Raw genomic sequence first — 23331 nt, 5'->3', positions numbered from 1 at the left:
GTCTATAAACTGTTTTTTTTTTTTTAGTACAAGCTGTTTTTATATGTACCCACGCATTATTAAACTTGTGAAGTGTTGACTTCACATACAGGGCGGGGATTGAGAAACACACGCACACACACACACAAACACATTGTGACTCACATCGAAGGTGAACTCCACCAGGCTGCCAACATCACTTGTGTTGGCCATGGCTGACTCGCCCATTACTGTGCCACCAAACTTGGTTCGAACCAACGGGTTCTCTCTGGTAAACACAAAGCGTAAAGTTACACCTGAGCAGTTAAAAATCGATTCAAAGGTGTCACGGTTCACATCCATACTCTGAAACTGAATCGCAGTACATTTAAATAAATTACATAATACATTTTTATTTATTTTTTTATTTTTTTTGTACAGCAAAGGGTGCTATCTATTTCGAATTTGAAATTCAGGACGCACCACCGTGTTTAAATCAGAAGTGTGGAAGCATTTTGGCTTCCCCAAGACAAAATGAAAGAACATGTGAAATCCAAAGTAAGAGGGGTGGGAGGAGGGCGGGCCATCCTCTGGCCCTATGTCAACGTGCAGAGAGGAGGAAGTCTTGTCTATAGACACGCCCACTCATGATTATGCATAAGTAGGCTGCAAATCAGCCTGTTTGTGTAGAGTTGCTCAGAAAGTGACTTTTCAACAGGCGAGTTTGGGAAAATAAACCTCAAATACTATGTTTATGGGGTTCTTAGAACAAATGGAGATGGGTGAAAAATAGCATGACATGGGACCTTTAAATTCCAATTGTTGAGGCACAAAATACATTTTCAGTTGCACTTTTAAAAAGAAAAGGAACTATTATGCAGTTTTGCATAGTTAACTGTAGAGCCAGAATTTAAATGAATAGGCTTCTTCGTCATTTGTACTATTTCTTTATTTATTTCATTCAGGATTTATTTTTAATTAAATTGCATTGTTTTGCATTGTTTATCAAGGGATTCTTTTGACAATGAAAGATCAAAGAAAATAGTACAGTATTTTTTATTTTTGTTTTCGAAGAAAAAAAAAGAATATTTGTCAGTCATCATTTGTCTACAGTCTCAATCGTGAGAGAATCGTATCGTGAACCCAGCATCGCGAATCGTATCGTATCGGGAGTTGAGTGAATCGTTCCATCCCTCGCATCAACATTTTGCTCTCATGAGGATAATGGTCTGTGATGAGACTCACATGGAGAAGATGGGGAGGATGGTGTTTTCAATCAGCATGGCCACAAACACAGGTCGAAGGTCATCCTGCTCACTCACACTGAAATGCCAACATAAAAAAAAAAAAATCACAAAAAAAGGACATCATCTTATTTAAGCTAGTCACACACTTACGTCGATAGTTGAAGCTGAGCCTCGAGCTCCTTGGTGTACAGACTGATCCCCTTTGTCTCAAACTTAACCAGCAAAGACACCTGATGAGAACAGGAAATGCGTTCAAGAACTGAATCTGTGTAAGAAAATCATTGTCATCCAGTCAAACTTACCTTCTTATCACCTTTAAGTGGATTTCCCAACTCACATATGACAGTATCATCCAGAGTGCACTGTACGTCATGGTCCTAAAACATATAAGTATGTAACACAACAGGTCTGTAAATCAATGATAACCACTAGGAAATATACACTGGTACTACGTGGGGTGATGTTACTGCTTCTAAGGTAAAGTTTTTTCTTCGTATAGTGTACATGGCTTTTCTCTTCATACTGTTGTCAATTGTGTAACAAATGTTTGGCCACCAAGGGGCCCAAAGCTGCAAGTTATAACTACAGCATATGCTTCCTTTTGAACTACAACATAACTATTCATATATATTTATATATATTATATGTAATTTTTCGAGAGTAAAATATTTTTTCGTATTTCTCTTGATTAAGATCCGTATACGTCTACATTCAGGGTTCTGGCAGAGTGAGGGTGTCGCATGTAACCCGTATTATTCTTACTGCGTCATTGTTGTTAGATTGTTTGAATAGTATTATGAATGCTAGTGAACAATTATGAATCAATTCAATTAAAAATAAATTCCAGCATTTCTAATGTATCGTCCCGGTTTGAATTTGTTTAAAAAATAAATTATCTTAAAGTATTTCATATTCATCATGTTGAGTTAATACAAAATATTGTATTCATCCATCCATCCATTATCTGACCTGCTTGCTCCTTTTTTTCAGGGGTAGCCACTTATTGTATTTTATCATGTAAATGTTATTGTATCAAAATTGTATTTATAATTATATAATAATTGAACAACGAATAATGATTTAAAATTCATCACACTTAATATAATCCTTAATCTTTAAAGGTTCAGAAAACAAAAAACAGGGAACAAGAAGTTGTGACTTGTCAGTCAATTATCTGTAACAGTGAAAATGTACATGAGTTGACTGTTTTTGTGTGTGACAGTATATGGAATGGTTTGCAAAAGGTTCCTTCCACCTACAGAAGGAATAGTGAGTAGCCTATAAGAAGGGGAAATGCAGATTATTCATGCGTATGCTGCCCCCTGGTGGTCCTACCAAACGTCTGAAGCCAGAATAAGTCAGCCCGTCGGGAATGGTGACGTTCAGCATCGCCTGGTGCGCGTCCTCAGCCAGCCTCCCAGAAGTAGGAAAGTTGGTCACCTCTATCTTCAGCCGTAATATCTTCATAGCACTGCTGTACTGAAGCACTTGGAATTTCCCCTGTCTGCACGGAAACAGCATTGTTTGTCAACATTAGCGTCGCGCGATTCTCGGATTGATACAAAATGCACCAATGTAGATTTTTTTTATTATTATTTTTTTTTTTTTGTACCTTTATCTAACCAGGGATATCTTTTCCACTGCAGGAGACATTGTAACTGCACAAAGAAGTGCTCTGAAACCTGGGCATGTTGACCAGCTTGTGTTTTTTCAATAAAATCTAAAAAGAAAGTACTAACTTTCTGCATTTACTTGTTGTTCTAGGCATATACCTCAGTTAAGTTGCACTAAAGTCAAAGGCTATTTTTTTATTTGAAGTTGATGGCACATGGCATGTTAAAGCCAATGTTTTTAGGGTAAAATATGCCAATAAAATATATTTCATACATAATGTTCTCATGAAGGTGTACACATTTACAGATTCGTTGTTTCTTAAGTCATATATATATATATATAAAAAATTGCCTCATACTTGCCTTATACTATCTGGCGAATCGTATCGCCAGATGCCAGGCAATACACACCCCTAGTCAACATGATAAGTTAACTTCTCATTTAATCATACATTAACCCTGAGCCCAACCCTAATGTAAACGCATGAATGAAGAAGTGTTTTGACAGAGATCAGTCATTACAAAGCTGTTTGGTTCTGACCGGCGGTAAGGCTTGTCCTTGTTGTCGACAAACTGAGCCGTCAGCTGCAGGTTACTGCTGCACTTGTTGTCCAAACCACACTCCTTCAGAAAGTTGATCTGCAGGAAAAACAAGGAGTCAATTAAACAAGTGAAGATCACTGTAAGTACCGTATATCAGCTCTGCGCCGTTCTGTACCTCAGATCTTTGAGTGAGTTTTTGTCCCTGGCTCAGAATTGGGAAGGAGTCCAGGTTCTGAAGAGAGCGTCTGGATTTGGGTTTTTGTTCCTGTAGTGATATGTTGAGGGAGAAGACCACTGGTTGTAGTTTGTCCCTCACTGGTGCCTGTAAAGTAATCCAAGTATGTTATTTACATGAGAATGGCCAATATCACAGCATACGTCACAAAATACACAATAAACAGGGACGTGTTTTGGTCTGATGCTTATGTTTTCCACACCTGACAGGAGGAACAGAACAGAGGGATGGATGACAATGTGACATGTCTTTTAATTCGGCTAACAATATATTTCTTCTTCAACGCTTCACATAATATGATTTTTCAATTGAAATGACCGAAAACTGAATGTAAAAGTATCTGAAAACTAAACGAAATGACAGATGTTTAAGCACTGACAACAGTTATTACTTTAAAGCATTCAATTATATTTTAAAATTACATCTTCAGTGATCCATATTCAATTACAACTCAATTATGATTACGTTGACCAGCATTTTTTCCAATTAAAATTACAATTTTTATTTTCCCCTGAAAGTTGCTGAGCCTTTAATAAATAACACCATAAGGTATTTGTTCACATCTCTTATAATAACGTGTCAGTTTTGACCCTTGTCTTAAATCATCTGTAAAACGCACTAAAAATATCATCTATCATCTAATTTTGTTTCTCAAATCTTGGTTACCATGATTTAAATTTTTTTAAATGGTAAAAATTATCCTTAAGAGAACTGACAGGTAAACTTGAATTATTAACTATGTATGTGTAAGCCATAGAACTGTAATATGGTTCCCCAGTTTTGTGTTTAATCAAATTGTAATTGACAGTTTTGATAAAATTTCCATGCCAATTACAATTACAAAAGTCAACAAGAAGACATAGTCATCAACACCTCCCACCAGATTGGTTCTCATTATAACTCACAACCTTTTCCTAAATGTCCTAAATCTAACTTCGATGTATACATAAGAAAATATTATCACATCAGAATATAAAATTACTAACTACTGAAACGGTTTCTGAGAAAATCTTTCCCCTTTGAAGACACCTTGAACAGAGTAAAAAAAAGGAACAAGGGCAATAACTCCGGAAAAATAATTGTGTGCTTCTCATTTTCGAACTCCATCAAGGTATTGATACCCTGACGCCACACACCGAATTTGGTTATTGTATCTTAAACAGTTTCTGAGAAAAGCTGTGCCTTTTAACTCGGACAGAAGTACGGACGCACGGACGGATGGGCGGACGGAGCTCAAACCTATATCCCCCTTCCACATTTTATGGTGGCGGATAATTATCTGAACTTAACTACAATTCAATTACAATTACAATGGCAACGTATTTTTTGTAATTTTGTTATTATGCTGACAATCATAATTACGCCATAATACGTGATTGCAATTATAATTGACCCCAACCCTGACAGAATGTCATCATCGCTCTCCTTCTGACTGTTGGTCTAAAACTTTTTCAAAAACAGTCAAAGGTTTCAGTTCACATGTAGCTACTCGTCTTATTTCTAGCTTGCATGAATCATTTCTGTGTCTGAATACGTCCTATCGTTTCTCTCGTCCCCCTGTTTCTGTTCCATGTGCTGAGCTCACTGTGCTGAGTCTCTGGTTATAAAGACAAACACAGTGAACTCACCAATACAAAGAGTTTCATCGTCTCACACTTGGACTTCATTGATGGCAGGCTCAGGAGGCCATTGTAAGTATCATCGTTATTACTCTCGAAGCGAACACGGGGGCTTCTCCTCCACTCCACGTCGGCCTCCACGGTGTAGTTCAACGCTTTACAAAATTGGAACACAAGGAAATGGCATTTAATAACGTCTGCAATATATTTAGCCTACTTGTCATTTTGTAACAATGAAAAATGAGATTTCACAAGTTCCAAACAAAGTGTCTGCCTCTATAAATAGCCACATAAATGATGTCTTACTGATGTCTTTCTTAAAGTCTTTGTTCCCATTGCTCAGAGTGAAAGCCATACAAAGGGTAACTGTGATGCTGGGAAAAAAAATGGCAAGGATGAGTCATTAATTTAAGGAAATGTAATCAAGTTCACTTGTTGCTTATTGAGGCGTCGTACCATGGTGCATTCTTTGGACACTGATTAGGATCCACTATCTTTGGCTCCACCTTAAAGTCTTTAGTTAAGTGGATGACGGGTCGAGCTCTAAAAGCACATTTGAAAATGGGATCAACAGTTGGATTTCATTTCCCATATCAATACATTTTAATAAAAGCTTAAACTCTGTATAAACAAAACACCGTTTGAGAAAAGGAAATGAATCTACCTGAGCAAGGCTATACGATCATCCAGAGAGCCAACTACGATATCTGGGTAACTACTGTCATCCATGTCCATCCCTCCACTGATGGAGTATCCAAATGTGTGAAATCCTTCCTTATCCACAGACTTACCCTCAATCACCTGCAGGGGGCGTCAGTGAGTTTTACACACAGTCCTTTACACAATCTGACTTATTCCTGTCTTTATGTCAGGTGTTACCTGACTGGGCTCCTTTGAGATTCCCTGTTTGCTTCCCATCCATATGTAGACTTTTCCCGTGTCGACAAATGGGGCTCCAACAGCAAAGTCTGCACACATGAACAAGGAAGTGACGCGTATCAATGAACCAGTAAAGGAAACAGTTCTGTGCATCCTTCATAGGAGGATTGTTGTCTTTGTTGGTCTTACCCTGGAATCCATCCTGGTTGATGTCACCAATAGCAGCCACTGCTAAGCCAAACCCAGAGTCGGACGGACCCCTCAGAACCACTGTGGCAGTGTTCTGGAACGATCCATTCTCATTCATAAAAACGTACACCGCTCCCCCATGGTCCTTCATTCGGTCAAAGTAAAACGGAGCACCCACGATCAGATCGTTCCAGCTAGAACACACAACAAGAAAAAGACATGAAACAGTAGCCAGATGAGGATTACCTGCAGTATTCTTAATTCTCCTTCAATCTGGTGCCTGTGCATTTAATACGACCTTATCTCAGGACAGGTTTTCTGTTCTTAGTACAAGTTTTTCATGCATTCTCTGCATAGCATAGCAAAACAGATTGTAGCCACAGGGCGTTGGAGCGTGAGCCGACTCCAGATACAGACACAGTTTGAGACAAAGCTTTGACATAAGGAGACATCAGGTTTCAGGTTTTGTTTTAGTTCCATTCCAGCTAATAGCTTCAAATCTAACCTCAAATGTAAAAATGATGTGTGATCTGAATCCGTGTACCGTTTGTTCTTTGGTTATTCCGTTTTCAACCCAAATCAAAATAACAAATAATTGTTTTACTGACTTAAAAACCAAAACAAAAATACAAAACACAGCGTGGACCCACAGACGGGGTTGGGCTTTTATTCTATTACAACAAAAAAAAAGAGCAACGTGTAAATAAATAAAAAAATGAAATAAAAATGGATGTTATGAAAAGCATGCACAATATATGTGATGAAAGGATTCATGGCATAATGAATCTACTGGTGCTCCTCGTTTCTTGTGAACAACTTCCGTGTGCGTTGACGGCTGCTGTTAGCGGTATTTATAACGTGCAAAATAAACATTTCAACTGCTCTCAAAAAAGCTGTGTAATTGTTTTTGCAGAAGTTCGAACATCTATTGTTCCTCACACCAGCCTCACAGTCGATAGTCAGTCAGCAGTTTATTTGGACACTGTTTGGACTGTAGCGCCATAAAACAAAACAGAAATGTGAGCAGGTGTTACGAGCGAAAACATCCACAGACTAAATGAAAACAGGAGCAGGAGCAGAAAACTGCTGAAATAAATCCTAAACAGTCCTATGTGTGCGGAGACCAGGTCCAGGACCCGTGGAAGGAGAACCAGGTGAAGTGGACTTAATTCTAGTCTAATTTTCCCATAAATATCCAAATAACCCCACAAACAGTACAACAATGTTTAGTTGTTATTTTGATTTGGCTATAAAATGAAATAACCAAAGAACGAAGGGTACACAGATTGATCTGTCAATTGTGTTCAATGAGAGATTGTTCCAAGTTCTAATTATGTCGAGCAAATAATAACTTCAGTGCTTGGTAGAAACGTACTCATCGTTGTTCAGGTCTGTTACTGCCACACTGCTTCCAAAGTATGAGCCCACTTGCTCCCCGGAGAGGATTTGCACGAGTTCAATGATGTTTGAGCCCTTTCTGCCAATCATCACTGCGCCCTTGGCGTCATGTCTGGGAGACCCAGCTACGACTGTGTAGTCGTCATGGTGCAGTTTCCGTGCTTCGAGAACTGAGTAACCTGTGAAGGGAGGGAGATTGAACTGCCCACTGACCTTTGAAAATGTTCTATTCATGGTGTTAAAGCTGACCTAACACCGTTTACTTCAAAACAAGTGAAGGAGAATGCTGAATTACCCATGTAACTGTATCTTTTTTTTTCCAGCTGTCCAAATTGCTTTTCCACAGAGTCCCAGGCTTCCAGTGGGTCTAGGTCTCTCCATATCACATGAACATTTCCTTTATAACAAAGCAGCTCAATCAGGCAACAGCTTCACACACAACGTGCATCTAAAACTGGCAATGGGCAAAAAACAAAAATATTGTTTTTGACGTTTACTCGTCCAAGCCCACCTTGCCACAGGTAGCTTCCCGGGGCGCCGACATAGACGTCCGTGTCAGTCATGCCTCCGGAGATTCCCATGGAACACATGCCCTCGGATATCATGTCCAGATTAGGGTTACACCTCTCGTAGCTATAGATCTGCCAGTCGTCATTGGGGTCAAAGGTCAGGTCGTTACTCCTTACGTAGCACTTCCCTATCATGCGGTGCTGCCAATCAGTGCCAACTTTGAAGACCTTCACGTAGCGATGGCCACATGCCTGAACAACAGAGGACACAAAAACATTCCAACGGCATGTTTCTGACAATAAATGTAAGCAAACAAAAAACTTCAGCAGAGTCTTGATTAGCAAGAATGAAAATAAATGTCATTTCTTACTTTCAAACTACCACAACAATGTCATCTGACCTTGCACATCAAAAGATAAAACTTTGGATACTTTGGATCATATCTGTGCTATCTACTGCCACCTATTGACATTGTGGACTATTTCAATACTGTGCCTAATAATAATAATGATAATAGTCATTTGTTTCTATAATAGTAATCATTTGAAAATGATGCTACATTAGTCATACAGTATTTTTTTTTTAATCTTTAGTTATATTTTCTTTATGTCATGATTTATCCCTAAATAATGGTGATTGACATAAATTAAGAAAAGTGGCCAGTGTCAACAAAACTGATCTCTGAGTGCGACAGGGTCAGGGGCGGAGCTACGTGGTGACCAGAGACCACAGCTGCAGGGTAATTAGACAAAGCATGGTGCAGAACATTAGTTCCACCTTGTCACCATTTCCACATGGACGCATTTCACTGCAGCACCAAACAAACTTGCAGCAGGAGGAGAGGTGTAGAGCAGTTTATTGGTTTGGTGAGTTTTCCATGATTACTTTGGTCGGTTTTCTTTGTTGACTGTGTGTGTGTGTGTGTGTGTGTGTGTGTGTGTGTGTGTTTGTAATATGATTAAAATGAGTATAGCTACAAAATAAAACATCTGTTTATCATTGAATGACCAACAGCAGCAGTATTGTATTCCTACATTCAGCACATAATGTAATATGAGTCTGTTAATGGTGAAGCTCTCTGGAGCAGCATGTGCTTTAGTATTTTGGTGTTCTCTTTACATTTTAGATGGAAAAAAAAAGAAAGAAAAAAATACTGCTTCCTGCTTCATGACTTTTTTTTTTTGTGCATTTTTTTTGCTCATAGCCTGGTCAGTGAAGGCCTTACACCAGGGGTGTCAAACTCATTTTAGTTCAGGGGCCAAATATGAACCAGTTTGAGCTCGAGTGGGCCAGAGATTTTAGGCTGGAAAAACAGCAAAGTAAATATTAATGTTTCCTTGTTTGCACTTCCACGTATGTGAGTATATTTGAATAATTTGAGGAAAATTTGCCAGATTTTACAAAAAAAATTGAGGTTAAAAATGAACGTTTCATCATATTTTTTCTATTCCTTTTTACTTTCTCAAGTGGGCCGAAGTTGATGCTCTAAAGGACCGGATTTGGCCCCAGGGCCTTGAGTTTGACACATTCACACTACTGATTTCTTTGTTTTAATTTCTCTTTTTATTAATGTACAGTAATTGTGTCATATATGTAAATAAATGACGTGGATTTTGTTCTTGGGGAAACAAGACACTATTAAGGAAAGTTAAAGGTTTATTTATATTTACGTTTGTGGAGATTTGTTGTTAACAATTCAAAAGAAAGATGACAAACCTACTGTTATTAGTTCATACTAAACCAATGGATAAAAAATAAAAAGTGTCTATAGTTCAGACAATCCCACTTCTGACATTTTTTTTTTCTTTCATTTTACCATATTTAACACAGCAAATTCCACTTTTAAAATTACATATAGAAAAAAAAAATAAACATTTTAGCGTATTTCTTGGGTTAGGGATAGAGTTAGGGCCAAAATAAAACTGACAAAACTATAGCTAGAAGGACACGGGTCCGGCAGTGATGGAACTACCGGCATTCGGCTTACTGGGACAGGAAGTACCGGAACAATAGTCAGGATTGTCTGAAGTCCAGACCAATAGCAACAGCCTAAAAAATACAGTAACAAATGAATCGCAATTAATAAAAACATCTAAAACTTTTGGGTATCTACTTAAGGCCACCCCTATATGAGTAATGGTCTCACCCTGGTCACCCCAATGACAGATTTCTGTCTCCGCCACTGGGCGGAGCATCATTTAAAGCTTCTTTTCTTTGGAAGAGCTGATGAATGAAAGGAAAGGATTGACCTCACCAGTACACGCCCTCCTGGTTGACCTCGCTGACTGGCCACCGTCACACCCAACCACATGCCCTCCACCATCTCGGATGGATTCGCTGTGAATGTGTCAGATTGAGTTGAGTCAGGTGTTGACGTTAAAACTTAAGGAGGTCTTTGGTCATAAAATACATGGCTGAATAAACCCTGCGTGTGTTACAGTAGTCCATTTAATTTAAGTTTGAAAATGAAAAACCTCCGAACCATTTTAATAACATGTGTCTATGGCATAAGCAAGTCAAGCATTCAGCAATGAGTATGGAGAGTGCAGTCAGACAGTGAGGCCTTTCAGGTCGGATCATGTCTGATAATCATTAACCACGGAAAGAAAAAAGCAGGAACAGTCATGTTGAACTCAGCATTAGAAGTAATTTGGAATCTCTTTGTTTAAAAATGACTAGCTTAAGGAAATATCTTAGGGAAGGAATTATTATTTTAGTCAAACTTTACTATCAGAGGTTTTGTAGCCTGCGGCTGTAAGCTAAAAGTGAAATGAAGCTAACTGAGGATCATTTACAGGTTATACTTTTCAGTTCCTCAGTCAACAATCAGAAGGGAAATCCTCCTCAGTGCTTGAATAGAAACATCTTTTTTACACAAATGGCTCAGTTTACAACCTGTTTAAAGACTTTATGAGACTTTGGATAGTCTGAATAACTTAGATCTACTGAAAGTGCTTATATTTTACCATAATTTTGTGAAATATTAAAGAATTAATTGAATTCTTTGGATGGTTAACTTTGCATTTTGGCACAACTTTAAATAGAAAATAGCTACTCTAATTGTAATTGTGCTTGGCTACATTAAATCTTCTCTTAGGGCTGCAGGTTAAAGTAGGCAGTGGTTTTAAATATATATTATTATATATTCAAACTACAGTCTCTCTTTTATCGTCATGTAACAGTGAAAAACTCCTCAATACAGTGATGTTACTATCGAATCACAATGCCAAAATTCTAAATAGATTAGAATTGCAAAAAAATCCAATAGGCACCAAGTGTTGTGATAAAATGATGTCAGGGCCAAATCATATCATATGAGCCCCAGTAACACAACAGGAAACAGCTACACCAGTTTTCACATCACTCATATTTTATACATCATTGTTAAAATTCCCTTTATTCTATGTGGACATCACAGTTACATTAGTTACCCAGACAACACCTGTCCACAGGAGGATTTTAAAAAGGTTAAAAGTAACAGAAATAATAAGAAAGTAAGGAGGAAATATGTACTGCACAAAACATTACAAAAAAAATATTGAAAGTTACCGGTAAATACAGTTGTTAGTTATAAGGCAGAGGGAATATGGGCAAGCGAGAAACCAGGTAAAACTATTCATGTGAACACAAAGCAGGCAATGAAATCACTGTGCATCAGACTTACTGGAGCTGACGAGATCCATTCTGGAGCAGTCACTGGAATCAGTGGTGATTGGACATGAGTAGACGGCTCCTGTTTCGTTGACATTCGGTAAGGATAGCGCCTTTTCTCTGGGAGCTCCAATGAGCAGCCTGAAGACAGACAGACAGACAGAATAAACACAGCGTTGATCCAGCTGCTCAGTGTTTAAGAATATTTGATGATTGCAATGCTTTTATCTACAACAGCCACGGTGTGAAGTTCTATAATAAAGAGGGTCAGCCAAAACCAAATCTGATAGACACTCACTCACAAATACAGCAACACTAATCGTTTGTGTCCCCTTAAAGACCCCCCCACCCCCCCCCCACCCCGTGCATCAGCACCTTTTTAACCCGACAACAGAAATCTGAGGTCAGGGGATTACTGCTCTCTGGGGCTCTGTGCTCATACACACTGTTTACTGTCAGCACAAGATTTATTAGCTCCACTTTGTAGGGCAACGTGTGGACAGTCTTGTTTACAGTGTGTCTGTGAGTGACGTATGGCCTGCTGTGCTGCGTCCAGAAACTAGAGCTCAGACTTGTTAGTCCCTGGGTGAGGGGTTAAACACACATTCTTTACATCCAGACCTTGTAAATAAATCCGTTTTTTCGAATCACTTTCAAGAACAGGGGCCACTTGATGTGAAAAACACACACTGGTCAACTTTGCAATGCTAAATCTCCTCCAAAACAGAAAAAAGCTAATTCAATTATTAGCCTTTGTAACTACGTAATGCAGGCCTTGTTTACAAGTCTAACCTTCTGCTTTGTGTCAGGTTTATCAGGCTTTTCTTGTTTGCTTATGGCTTAAAACACTAATTCATAATTAATATTAATATTAGAATTATTCTGAGTAGAGCTAGCTGTACACTTTGCACATTCACTCAAACATCTAGTGAATGCTCATCTATTTAAGGGATGTCCCGATACAACTTTTTCACTTCCGATATGATACCGACATTGCAGCCTTGTGTATCGGCCGATATCGATATTGATCCAAGCACAAATCATACATATATTTATTATTCATTTTGTTGTGTGGAATGTTAGAAAAGGTTTGATTAAGTGATGTTACTCGAACACAGAACAATAGTCAGCAACAGTAGCTTATTTCGTTGGAGTGTGAACCACAGTCACCTATGGATAGAAGTGCTGGAGCGGAAAATTTTATATATCTGTGATTTTAGATGCAGTCCGATAAAATCCGATGTTCATTTTCTGGCTGATATCGGACCGATATCAACATCGGTACGGGAGGCCTCTAATTTATTTATTTGCATTATTGTCCCAAATAAATCAACACACATATTTGCAAACACAATATGTCCACACAAACAATGCAATCCAAACGTGTTCAGTACATCTGAACTGTAAATAAACCTCTATTAGACACATATGCTATCATATAATATGCTTGTGCTTATGACTGGAGAAAACGCAAACCTGCAACAAGCCAAACATTTTCTTCAAGCACTGAAATTCCATTCGTCCCCGGTAAAATCATGAACACAATACGAGCGTCCTTCAACTTCAACATCAGTTTTATCACAAAGATTATCTTAAAGAGTGATGAAAACCAGGAGGAGCCAGGATGGCAGTTTCAAGGGGACCGTGGAGTAGGAGTCCTCGGTAATCATTCAGTAATGGAGAGACGGGAGAAAGACAGAGCGGGTGCGTGTGTAACAACAGAAAAAATAATAAAAAACCAGCCCTGAGAGGCAGGTGTGGGATCCTCCCTCTTTACTGCTCCTACAGCCAATAAATTCAAAGTCATGTCTTTTTCAGCTGTGAGCAGTGCACAGCGTCTCCAAACACTGATTTACAGAGTGGCCACTCTGTAAACTGGGATGAGTTGTGATAAAAACCAAACCCTGCAGAGGCTCATTTAAGAATTTCCTCTCAAAGAAAGAAAACAAGAGGTTACGCCAAAGAGTGAGCAACAAGCGAGGCTCATGAACACCTAAAGGTCAGTGAGTGTGGACTTTGCTCACACTGAAAAGGAATTAAAGCAGAAGTGAAGCGGAGCATGGAGTCCAGCTCTAATCTCACATGCTTCGTGGGCTTTGTTAATCTGGTGAAGCAAAGCAGCGGGAAAGTTAATCCAGCCTCAGATGTGCACTCTCACCTTACGCCGTCTCAGCGGCGCCGCGTAGGTCATCTGTGTTTGTTGTGGAGATTCAACACTGCTCAGTGATAGCATCATGTCAACGTGTAGTAGAGCAGAGAGAGGGGGTTGGATTGGCTTTAACAGATGCTACACTGTTGGGCCTTGAAAGTGAACATGTGACCAAAAAACTCATCTACAAACAGGAAAATAAGCATATTTGAGATAAGTAGCCTGGCACTTGCTTGTTTGTAAAACTAAACATGAAGCCAAGTCAATAGAATTTCTTTTAGTTTTAATCTAGAACAGTGTTTCTCAAATAGGGGTTTGTGTAGCCCTTGGGGTACGAGATGGCACTACAGGGGGTACTTGAAAGAGAGAGAGGGAGAGAGGAAAATTAACTAATAGTGTCAGTCTTGGTCCAACTCCAGGCGTGAGATGACTGGAAATGATAAAAACAAAAAAAATTAATTTATTCAGAAAACCACTAAATCAGTGTTTTTCAACCTTGGAGTTGCCTGAAATTTATGAAAAATCAAAATAGATTTTTTTTTTCTCCAATTATTATTATTTATTTATTTATTTTTTAAATAAAACAACACACAATCTTAAACAACTGTATTTCTATACTTTCACTTTGTGAAATATAAATCTAGTTCAACTCAAATGCAGTTAAAAAAAAAAAACAACAAACTGAGACGTGATCAGAAACTAATTCTAGAAAAAAAATTGACCACTGATCTAGAACATGCACACAATTTCGCAAAAAGTCTGACTTTATTTCAATCCTATTTTTCCAAATTGTTGCATAGTTTATTAATGTATTGTCTAAAGCTTTATCTGGATTAGGGTCACGGGTTGATGGAATTCATCCTTGCAGCCTTTAAAGAATGTAAAACAGGTTGCCAGTCTATTATGAGGCCACACACTAAATTCACATCTTTTTTTAGTTTAGAATTTAACCCTAAAAATATTTTAAAAAAAAGAATTTGACCCTGTTATATTTGAGATGCTGTGAGGAAACCTTGTAGTTCCACTGCACAAATCAGCCCTTATCTTAACTCTTGATAAACCCACATTTCTAAATGCAAACCTTCCTGTTTGATCATGATTCTCTAAACCAAACCACGACACATCATAAATAACTAAAAGCTGAGTCGGCCATGACAGCGCACATTCAACTTCTGCAATGTGTTCTCTCCTATCTTTTTCTCAGCTCATCACCTTCTCATAAACACACTGTCAAAGGGGGAAAGACCGGCAGCTGCATTCCTACTCTGTGAACATGTTGAAATTTGCCTTTTCTGTCAAACAACTGATCCGAATGGCTGACTTAACCAAACGTGCTGTAGCTGCGTTTAACGCGTCTGCATTCCTGCGATCAGGAGGGAGAAAAAGCTCCGACTGATGCACAACTGTAGATCTAGTGCAGGTTAATCCAGACACTGGTCGTCTTGTCTCATCATCTTCATCATATCAACCCACATGGCTTCACTGAACCAGAGTCGGATGAGAAGAAGAACGAGGTGATAAAAAGTGGGAGAGAAACGCAGATTCAAGTGAGCCAAGGGGTGATGGTAAACAAACGTCAGACTCAACACAAACAGTTCCCTGAGAGTTAATTAAAAGCAAGCCAGGCTGGCCCGTACCCTCAACCCCCCCACCCCCACCTCTAAATACGAGTACAATAATAGCAACAGTAAAACAAGGAAATCCAACTTAATTAAAGATGACTAAACCTTTGCAGATGACATTTCCTCCCTTAATCGGAAGCTTTCAAAAGCCTAACAAAAGGAAACGGATGTCATGTTCCACTAAATCTGCTGTTTCACATTCATCCTTGTCCACTATCCAGTTAGAAAACACTGGGATGATCCACCCAAATAGCTTCTTCCACCTTCAAATACTTTGACTTAAGATGTCAAGACTTGTGAATCTATTCATTACGGGGAGGAGAGAGAGAGAGAGAGTGTGTGAGTTAAAGATATAACTGGAAGCAAAGGAGGGAACTTTTAGCCTTTGGCTTATTTATTAACAACACTGTGTCTTTCCATTAAATCATGCTGCACTTTTTCTCCCCGCTGTGAGTGTGTGATCACCTTGAAGCTTTCAGATAAGGCTTAGGGCAACCTATTTTTCACAGGGTGTGGTTGAAGCCTTCAGGTCATAAAGAAAGAAATAGGTCTGCAGGTCCTGCTGTTTCAACCCTCAGCAGGGACGGAGCTTTATGAACTACTACCATGAAAAATGCCACATAAATCCCATATTGGAAAGCGTTGTGATTTGACGAGAACTATCGTCTAATCTTTTCATTTCTCCCCGTTACGATCCGGTAGAAGAGCAACTTATGAAACACAAATAGTTCTGGTGACTACATAAATAAAGGATACATTTCAATATCCGGAAACCAATTACCTTAACATGCAATCTCTTGATTCCAAGAACATTTTGTTGTGAGGCAGACATGCTAACGTGCTAACCACTGCGCTGCCATTGGACACTGTGGCCTCATTAAAGAATTTCCACAATTACATACTAAACAAATGTCAAATGTTTTTGGAAGTATTTATATTTATTTTTTTTTTTTTTTTTTTTTTTTTTTTTTTTTTTTATTTTTTTTTTTTATAAGTATTTATATTTATTTCATTACGATCCTAGACGGGAAGTTATGCAGACGGTATCAAAATAATGCCACGATGGCAAGCGGACAAAAATGTGGTCAATGATCTGTTAGGTTTCTTCATTGTATCAGATTAATGTTCAGCCCTGTTGGTTATACTTGCGGCTCATGAAGATGAGCACACGCATTTCTTTCGGTTTATTCACGGCAAACATAGAGCCCCATTTAATGTGTTTCTACATGAGCGAGGGCTGAGTCATCTTTGTTCAAGCTCTGACAAATGGATCTGCTGTGGAGGGGTCACTCAAACACAACTAAACCTAACCCGACTCACTGGTGTTTCATTAAGAATCTCAGGATTCAAGATTTTAATAAAGACTGGTTATTACAGCAACAACTACAGCGAGTTCAACTCCATCCGTTCATCACAGAACATGGAAAATGTTTGACGGACCTGTTGGGTTACCGACCACACCAAACTGTTCTCCTTTTATTAAAAGTGTCAGTTTGTTAACAATTAACCAGCATGCACAGAGAATAGGAAACACATGAACTGTGGACTTCTTAGGATTCTCCTGTGAGTGCTGCTCTTAATATGGAACAGTATATGTGTTGACTGGCATTTAACATCTAAACCTGCTGAGTTTTTGGAAGCTGTCAGACAAGTAAAAACTGAGAAAATGGAAAAGCATGAACACAAAGAGTGGACAGAAGAAGAAGGCAAACAAAGGTAATTTGAGGGGGAAGGCGGATGGGGGTGGATGGGGTCATTTACCACACCTGTACACGAACATTCACACCAGAGCACACTGTGGTATCTCAGCTGGACAAACATCCTGTTAAAGAACCACCTTCTGCCTTTGGAGTCACAGCGACAGCAGAGCAAACTCATTTGGATCCGGTCTGACAGATGAAACATTGCAGCTTTTCCCCTGATAATAAACTAACTCACTTTTCATTAACAGAGAGTAAAACCTTCTGTGGCAAACACAATGCTAGTTTGGCTCATGTCCCTCAGCTGAAAACATAGTGTTTGCCTCATAGATAGGAGTGAGACGATATGGCGATATATCTCAATATTTTTTTTTTTGCATGACCAATTATCGATATGCTCGCGCTATCGTTTTTTAATTTTATTTTATTCAAAACCTTTTCAGCTTTTTCACTAAAATGTGCAGGTAGGTTTTCACAGAACCACTGTATTGTTTACTGGAATATTGTACTATAATGGTGTCACTGGTAAGAAAGACCCTATTTTTCTTTACAGAAAGCAATATTGGAGATACATATTTGTTTACATTGGTATGTTGACACTTATTTACAGAAATATTGCGCTAGTGTCACTGTTCATAGGACACTTTTTTAAATTTATTGTCTTTCAGATACATAAAATAAAAAAATTATTTTTTCACTTAATCTTTTTTTTTATGTCATAGATTATTGTATATTGATTTCTGACCAATATATCGATAATCGCAGTATCGCCATATCGTGAGATAATCGTTATCGTGAGCTTTGTATCGTGCAACGTATCGTATCGTGAGGTACCCAAAGATCCCCACCCCTACTCATAGATCAATGAATTGAACATAATTTACTCCAAAAAGAAAGGACAAAAGGTTGAAATTGCCGCTTGAAAGCTTTCATAATATCCTTCCTATACACTGTGTTTTGACATTGTCACCCATTGCATTGTGGGATGTGGAGTTCCATAAACAGATGCGTTAAAGTGTTTTTGCTTCATTCTTAGCGTGTTTTCTTGTGTTTCTTCACCAGACAAGGAGGACAGTGATTCTCGTGACATCATTTTTGTCCTAATTTCTGTTTCTGATATTTCCGACAATATCAGAATGACGTAAAAACACTTTGCGACTCCACGTTCCACAATGCAATGTGCGAAAATGTCAACAAACAAGATAAAAACAATCTTTCAAGTGGTACCTTTCACATCATTCTTCCAGCAAATGATCTTTGATTTATGGATTAATGAGGCCTATTTTATGATTTCATCTCATAAAAAAAATACCAGTGGTAGCAGCGTTAACATTTAACATCAGACAGTAGCTAACAACATGCTAACATGTTTAGCTCGCATACTCAGTTCTGCTCGATTATAGAAAAAATAGTAATCACGATTATTTTAATCATCATTGAAATCCCGATTATTCAAATAATTATTTGTCAACCAAAAACTTATTTATTTTTTGTACAAAAAACATAAAACATTATCTTTAAACATGAAAAAAATCCTTCAAACACTAAAATCAAGTATGTTCACTTTTGCACAAAACAAAACACTTCTTGCACGTGATGTGTCTTTACTCTAGTTATTCATCATCAAACCCAAAGAATTTAACTTGCCACTTGTTTACCAAGTGTTTTTGCTGCGTTTTTCCTGCCATGTTTCAAGACCACTAGCAACAACTTTCCTCCTGTTAGCCTGCAGGCTAGCTTTGGCTTTGAGAGGGGCGGGGCGGAGGGAGGAGCTTGCATGTGCGTGGATTAAACAAACTCAAAGTTAGTATTAATAACATGTGTGTGCCAAGCATAATTATTTGTAAATGTCCGAAATAGTGGGTTTGTTTTATTTAGCGAATAAAACATGTATCGAAAAAATATATATATATATATTTTTTTTCGATTATGTTATATTTGTAATCGTTGGGTGTAATAATCGAAATCGTAATCGAATTTCGATTAATTGAGTGATTCATTTACTTTAACTGTTAATGGTAGCAGGGCCTATAGTTGTCTCTGAACATGCTACTTTTCAATGCTAATTTAATAACAATTCACAATTTTCCATCATTTTAACACACCACTAGTAAGCTATACTAGCCTCCCATACACAGACTTACTGTAAGACGATACTTTAGGATCATTTTTCTTTTTCAAAGAAGAAAAATGGCACAAAGGGAGAACGGTATTGTCAGTGTCACCTATAGATTTTCAAGCTACGTATATAACCCTCATTAGCCCGGAGGCTAACTACGCAAGCCTCTCGCTTGTTGTCGAGGGCATTAGCAGCACCAGAAAAAAAAGAGGGGATCTCTTACAGTTTAGTTAAGACAGACACAGCCCTCACTGCAGGTATTTCTAATATAAGCCCCACCATAGAGAATCTCCTGTGTGGAGATTAGCAGGAGGCCTGACCTCCTGCTGGGATCTATTTCATCATGTTATTAGAAGCAGTCGTTCATTCTTCTGCAACACAATGCACAAATTATGCCATTTCCAACTGATTTGATACAGCAAATAAAAACTTGAAAGATTGGGGAGTGTTCTGGACATGACAATGTCTTGCGTTGACACTGTAGTTAATGTTGATTTATTGAAGTCACATGCAAGACGAAGACTGAAAGCTAATGAGTCTTTATGGTATTCAGGCTTTAATGACCTGTTTGATTACTAATGGAATGTGTCCTAATGTGTTTATGTAACTGCTAGCTGTGTGATTGATTTCCCTTTTGGAAATGATAATGACTGTTGATCTTAATAATACAAAAATCTATCTTTAATATGAGTATGGTGTATTTTACCTGTAGTGAGTCAAACATTGGGGAAGCCAGATTGATGTGTAGCCCTCCTTCTAACTCGAGTTCTCCACATCGATCTGGGTCTGTGTCTGGCGAATCCTTTCGGAACCAGGGAGGGACATGAACAGAATGCTTGAAGCTGATTGGGCGAAGCGCCTGTCCACTATGATTTGTTTTAGCCAATCACACGGTTCCAAATGATGATGTTGTCATCGGCATGTGCCGCAGAGACGCTGCTACAACAACAAGACTCCTGGTGAAATCTTTCTTTTGGGATAGTAATGCATTATGTCGTTGAGTGACTTTTGACGTTTTTGCAACACGAGTATGCGAGTTAAGGGCACGTTAACTATCCTCCTGCATCGACATCTTTCTATTTTGATTTGGAGCTATGCTAATAGCGGTAGCCCAGCTAGTTCCTCTCCCCGCAACTGTGCATGCGCCAGTTTTGCTTCGGCGCTTCTGCCTTTGTCACACCTGGATATCCCGCCCTAATCCACAACACTGCCTCATGATTGGTTCTAACCGTTTTAGTTGGGTTTCGAAAGGCAAAGGCGGTAACAGCACAAGATGGATTCTGGTGTTTGTGAACACCAGGAGAATCCATCTTGCAGGCAAGGTTAGTGTAGAGCTGCACGTAGATGTGTGTGCAACTCAGGTTTGTGATCTGAAAGTGTGTCATTGTGACACCATTTCTATGATGGACCGAATTCAGTTGCCATGATTAAATTAACCTGATTGTCTGCAATATTTAGGTTTAAAATATGGGCTCTGCACTGTAAGAGTGTATTTATTCAGTTAGTTTTTGGTACATTTTAAATTATTGGGTTCATTTTTAAAACTATTTTTTAATTATAATTCCATTTTAAAGCTTAGTTGCACTGTAAACTGTACACCTATAGATTTTTTTCCGATGACATCACGAGCCACCCACAATTCTACAGTCCACCATCTTGTGTGTCACCTTTCATTGTCTACATCCTGTTTGTCCTCCGAAGCTTTCAAAATGACGACAAAACCGGATAAAAATAGCCGACAGGAGCAAACAATCTACAGAGATAGCTTGAATGCAACTTGCAAAGCGAGGTATTTACAGAAGTTGAGTGAAATCGACAACAAAGGTCCGTCGTAGATACGTTCCTGGTCGTTTTGTATCCAGACATTGTAAACTATCTGGTGAACACTGTAAGTGCCTGCATACAAGTCTTAGGAGGCGTATAGCGACAGGTGTGTATGGACCTTTGACAAGCTAACGGGATCATTTTTGCTGGGATATTGTTTTTCGGAGGCTTCAAAGGTAAGATGACATATTACTGTACTTTTCGATTGATCTGACAGAAGCATTGATAACTTTGGCTGTGGTTGTTGGATCGTTAAATGGTTTATATGGCTTCAGTCGCAAGAATCGTAGCTTTCCAATGACGTGCAGCCTGAATGATAACGTAAATATACGAGTTGTGTATTCATGTGAAAACATCATAACATATCTGCCTGCGGGCAAACAACAGATGTATCAATAATATATACACTTGCCTGTGATGAAATGATCACTACAGACTTTATAGTAGGTGGGTCGGGTCGGAAAGCTTTCCTGTTGATGATGGCTACAGCAATTTGTTCCTCTGTTCCGTGGACAGACGTTCTGTTTGTTCTCCTTGACTAGTTATTATTTTAGGAATGCAATAAAGCTGTCTTGTATTTTCCTCTGGCTTCGCTCTGTCAGAGCAACCTCTCACAACGCATGTATGTGGCATGACTCGCGGCTAAAATCGGGTAAAATCGGTGACTTGGGTTAACTTACCAGTAAAGGTTACAGTGGCACACAAGATGGCGAAGCGCGCAGGGGATCAAGGGTAATTTGAGAAACAGAAACCCATCTATTGTTTGTTTAAAAGTAGTGAACTAAAATCACAGATTTTTTCCTAATATGATAAATAATTATGATTATAATCGTGATTGCAATATTGATCAAAATATCGTGCAGCCCTAGAAGGAATGTTGAAATAAAGGCTAAGTACATACGTTAGATTAATTCCAACTATATTTAGCTTAGAAGAGTGATAGTGGAGGTGTTAGACAAGTGGGGAAAGAAGAAAGGTACAAAGTGACGGAGGATAGGAAGATATTGTGGGTTTACATTGATGACGCAAAAGATAAAGGAAGCTGAAGGCTGTGGAACAAAAAGAGTCACCAGGTGTTTCTATTAAAAATGCAAAGCCATTTGACTCTGTATGTATTTATGCATGATATTCTGTGTTTGTAAAACCAGGGTGCAGCGCTGAGAGACTTAAAGCACAAATTCAGAGCCTGTATCTATTGGCACATACTGTATCTTATCTAACTGCTAACCTGTTAGGTCACATCTTTGCAAACACTAAACACCGGCCATTTATATTGTTTTGTAGTTACAGTTAGGGATGTCCCGATACAACTTTTTAATTTCCGATATGATACCAATATTGCAGCCTTGCGTATCGGCCGATACCGACATTGATCCGATATCAGCATGAATCATACATATTTTATTTTATTTGTATTTATTTTTCTTTAATAAAAAATTCATAATTAGTTATTTTGTAGTGAAAAATGTTAGAAAAGGCTTGATTAAGTGATGTCACTCAAACAGCGAACAATAGTCAGCAACAGTAGGTATAAGAAAAACTGACCCATTTATTATTAACCAGTTGATTACATAAACATAATACCTACAGTATTCTACATTTAAATGAAATAAATAAAAAAGGAATTGGGAGATCAAGAAAAAAATTGGAGAATCCAGAAATTTGAATCCGATATTTGTTTTCAGGCTAATATCGGACCGATATCAGATATCGATATCGAATCGGGACACCCCTTCAGTTAATCACAATGTTCCTTAGATTGAAAGCAAGAAGAAAATGAAACAATATTAATATTAACAGATTAAATTCAGAAAGTGAGCTTTCAGGGAACAACTGATCAGCTGTTGTGTTATGTGAGTAGGCTTTCTAACCAGAAAGTTATGACATTAAAGTGACCATAAGTAATTACAAATTCATCTGCTCAATGCTTAATATGGCTCTAAGATTACATAAATAAATAAAAAAAAATACTAGTGGTATTCTCCAACATACCAAAGTGGACTAGAAGCTGAATACAAAACACCTATAGACACATTTGTCTCGTTGCTTGATGAACAAAACAGTGATTTGTTCAG

General features: G+C 38.3%; 1 protein-coding gene across 3 annotated transcripts in view; it reads right to left on the bottom strand.

The window, feature by feature from the left end:
- itga3b (integrin, alpha 3b) overlaps positions 1-23331 on the bottom strand; it is a 32056-nt gene that overhangs the window by 5253 nt on the left and 3472 nt on the right. The window contains exons 1-19 of one of the 3 annotated variants that reach the window (XM_028475360.1): positions 14001-14019; positions 11856-11983; positions 10446-10528; positions 8193-8442; positions 7977-8078; positions 7659-7860; positions 6284-6477; positions 6095-6183; positions 5880-6016; positions 5672-5758; positions 5522-5589; positions 5225-5370; positions 3537-3683; positions 3360-3457; positions 2541-2709; positions 1508-1582; positions 1356-1435; positions 1204-1281; positions 145-247 (exon numbers count right to left, since the gene is read on the bottom strand). In XM_028475360.1, the coding sequence (XP_028331161.1) occupies positions 145-247; positions 1204-1281; positions 1356-1435; positions 1508-1582; positions 2541-2709; positions 3360-3457; positions 3537-3683; positions 5225-5370; positions 5522-5589; positions 5672-5758; positions 5880-6016; positions 6095-6183; positions 6284-6477; positions 7659-7860; positions 7977-8078; positions 8193-8442; positions 10446-10528; positions 11856-11874 (2127 nt within the window). In that variant the 5' untranslated portion in view covers positions 11875-11983; positions 14001-14019. Of the gene's footprint in view, positions 1-144; positions 248-1203; positions 1282-1355; positions 1436-1507; positions 1583-2540; positions 2710-3359; positions 3458-3536; positions 3684-5224; positions 5371-5521; positions 5590-5671; positions 5759-5879; positions 6017-6094; positions 6184-6283; positions 6478-7658; positions 7861-7976; positions 8079-8192; positions 8443-10445; positions 10529-11855; positions 11984-14000; positions 14020-23331 lie in introns of those variants that run through there. The other 2 variants (XM_028475359.1, XM_028475361.1) reach the window with 2 other exon arrangements.

Source organism: Gouania willdenowi, chromosome 19 (genome assembly GCF_900634775.1).
Source record: "Gouania willdenowi chromosome 19, fGouWil2.1, whole genome shotgun sequence".
Classification (NCBI taxonomy): domain Eukaryota; kingdom Metazoa; phylum Chordata; class Actinopteri; order Blenniiformes; family Gobiesocidae; genus Gouania; species Gouania willdenowi.
The sequence above is the reverse complement of the archived record's forward strand: the minus strand, read 5'-3'. Positions and strand labels throughout refer to the sequence as shown.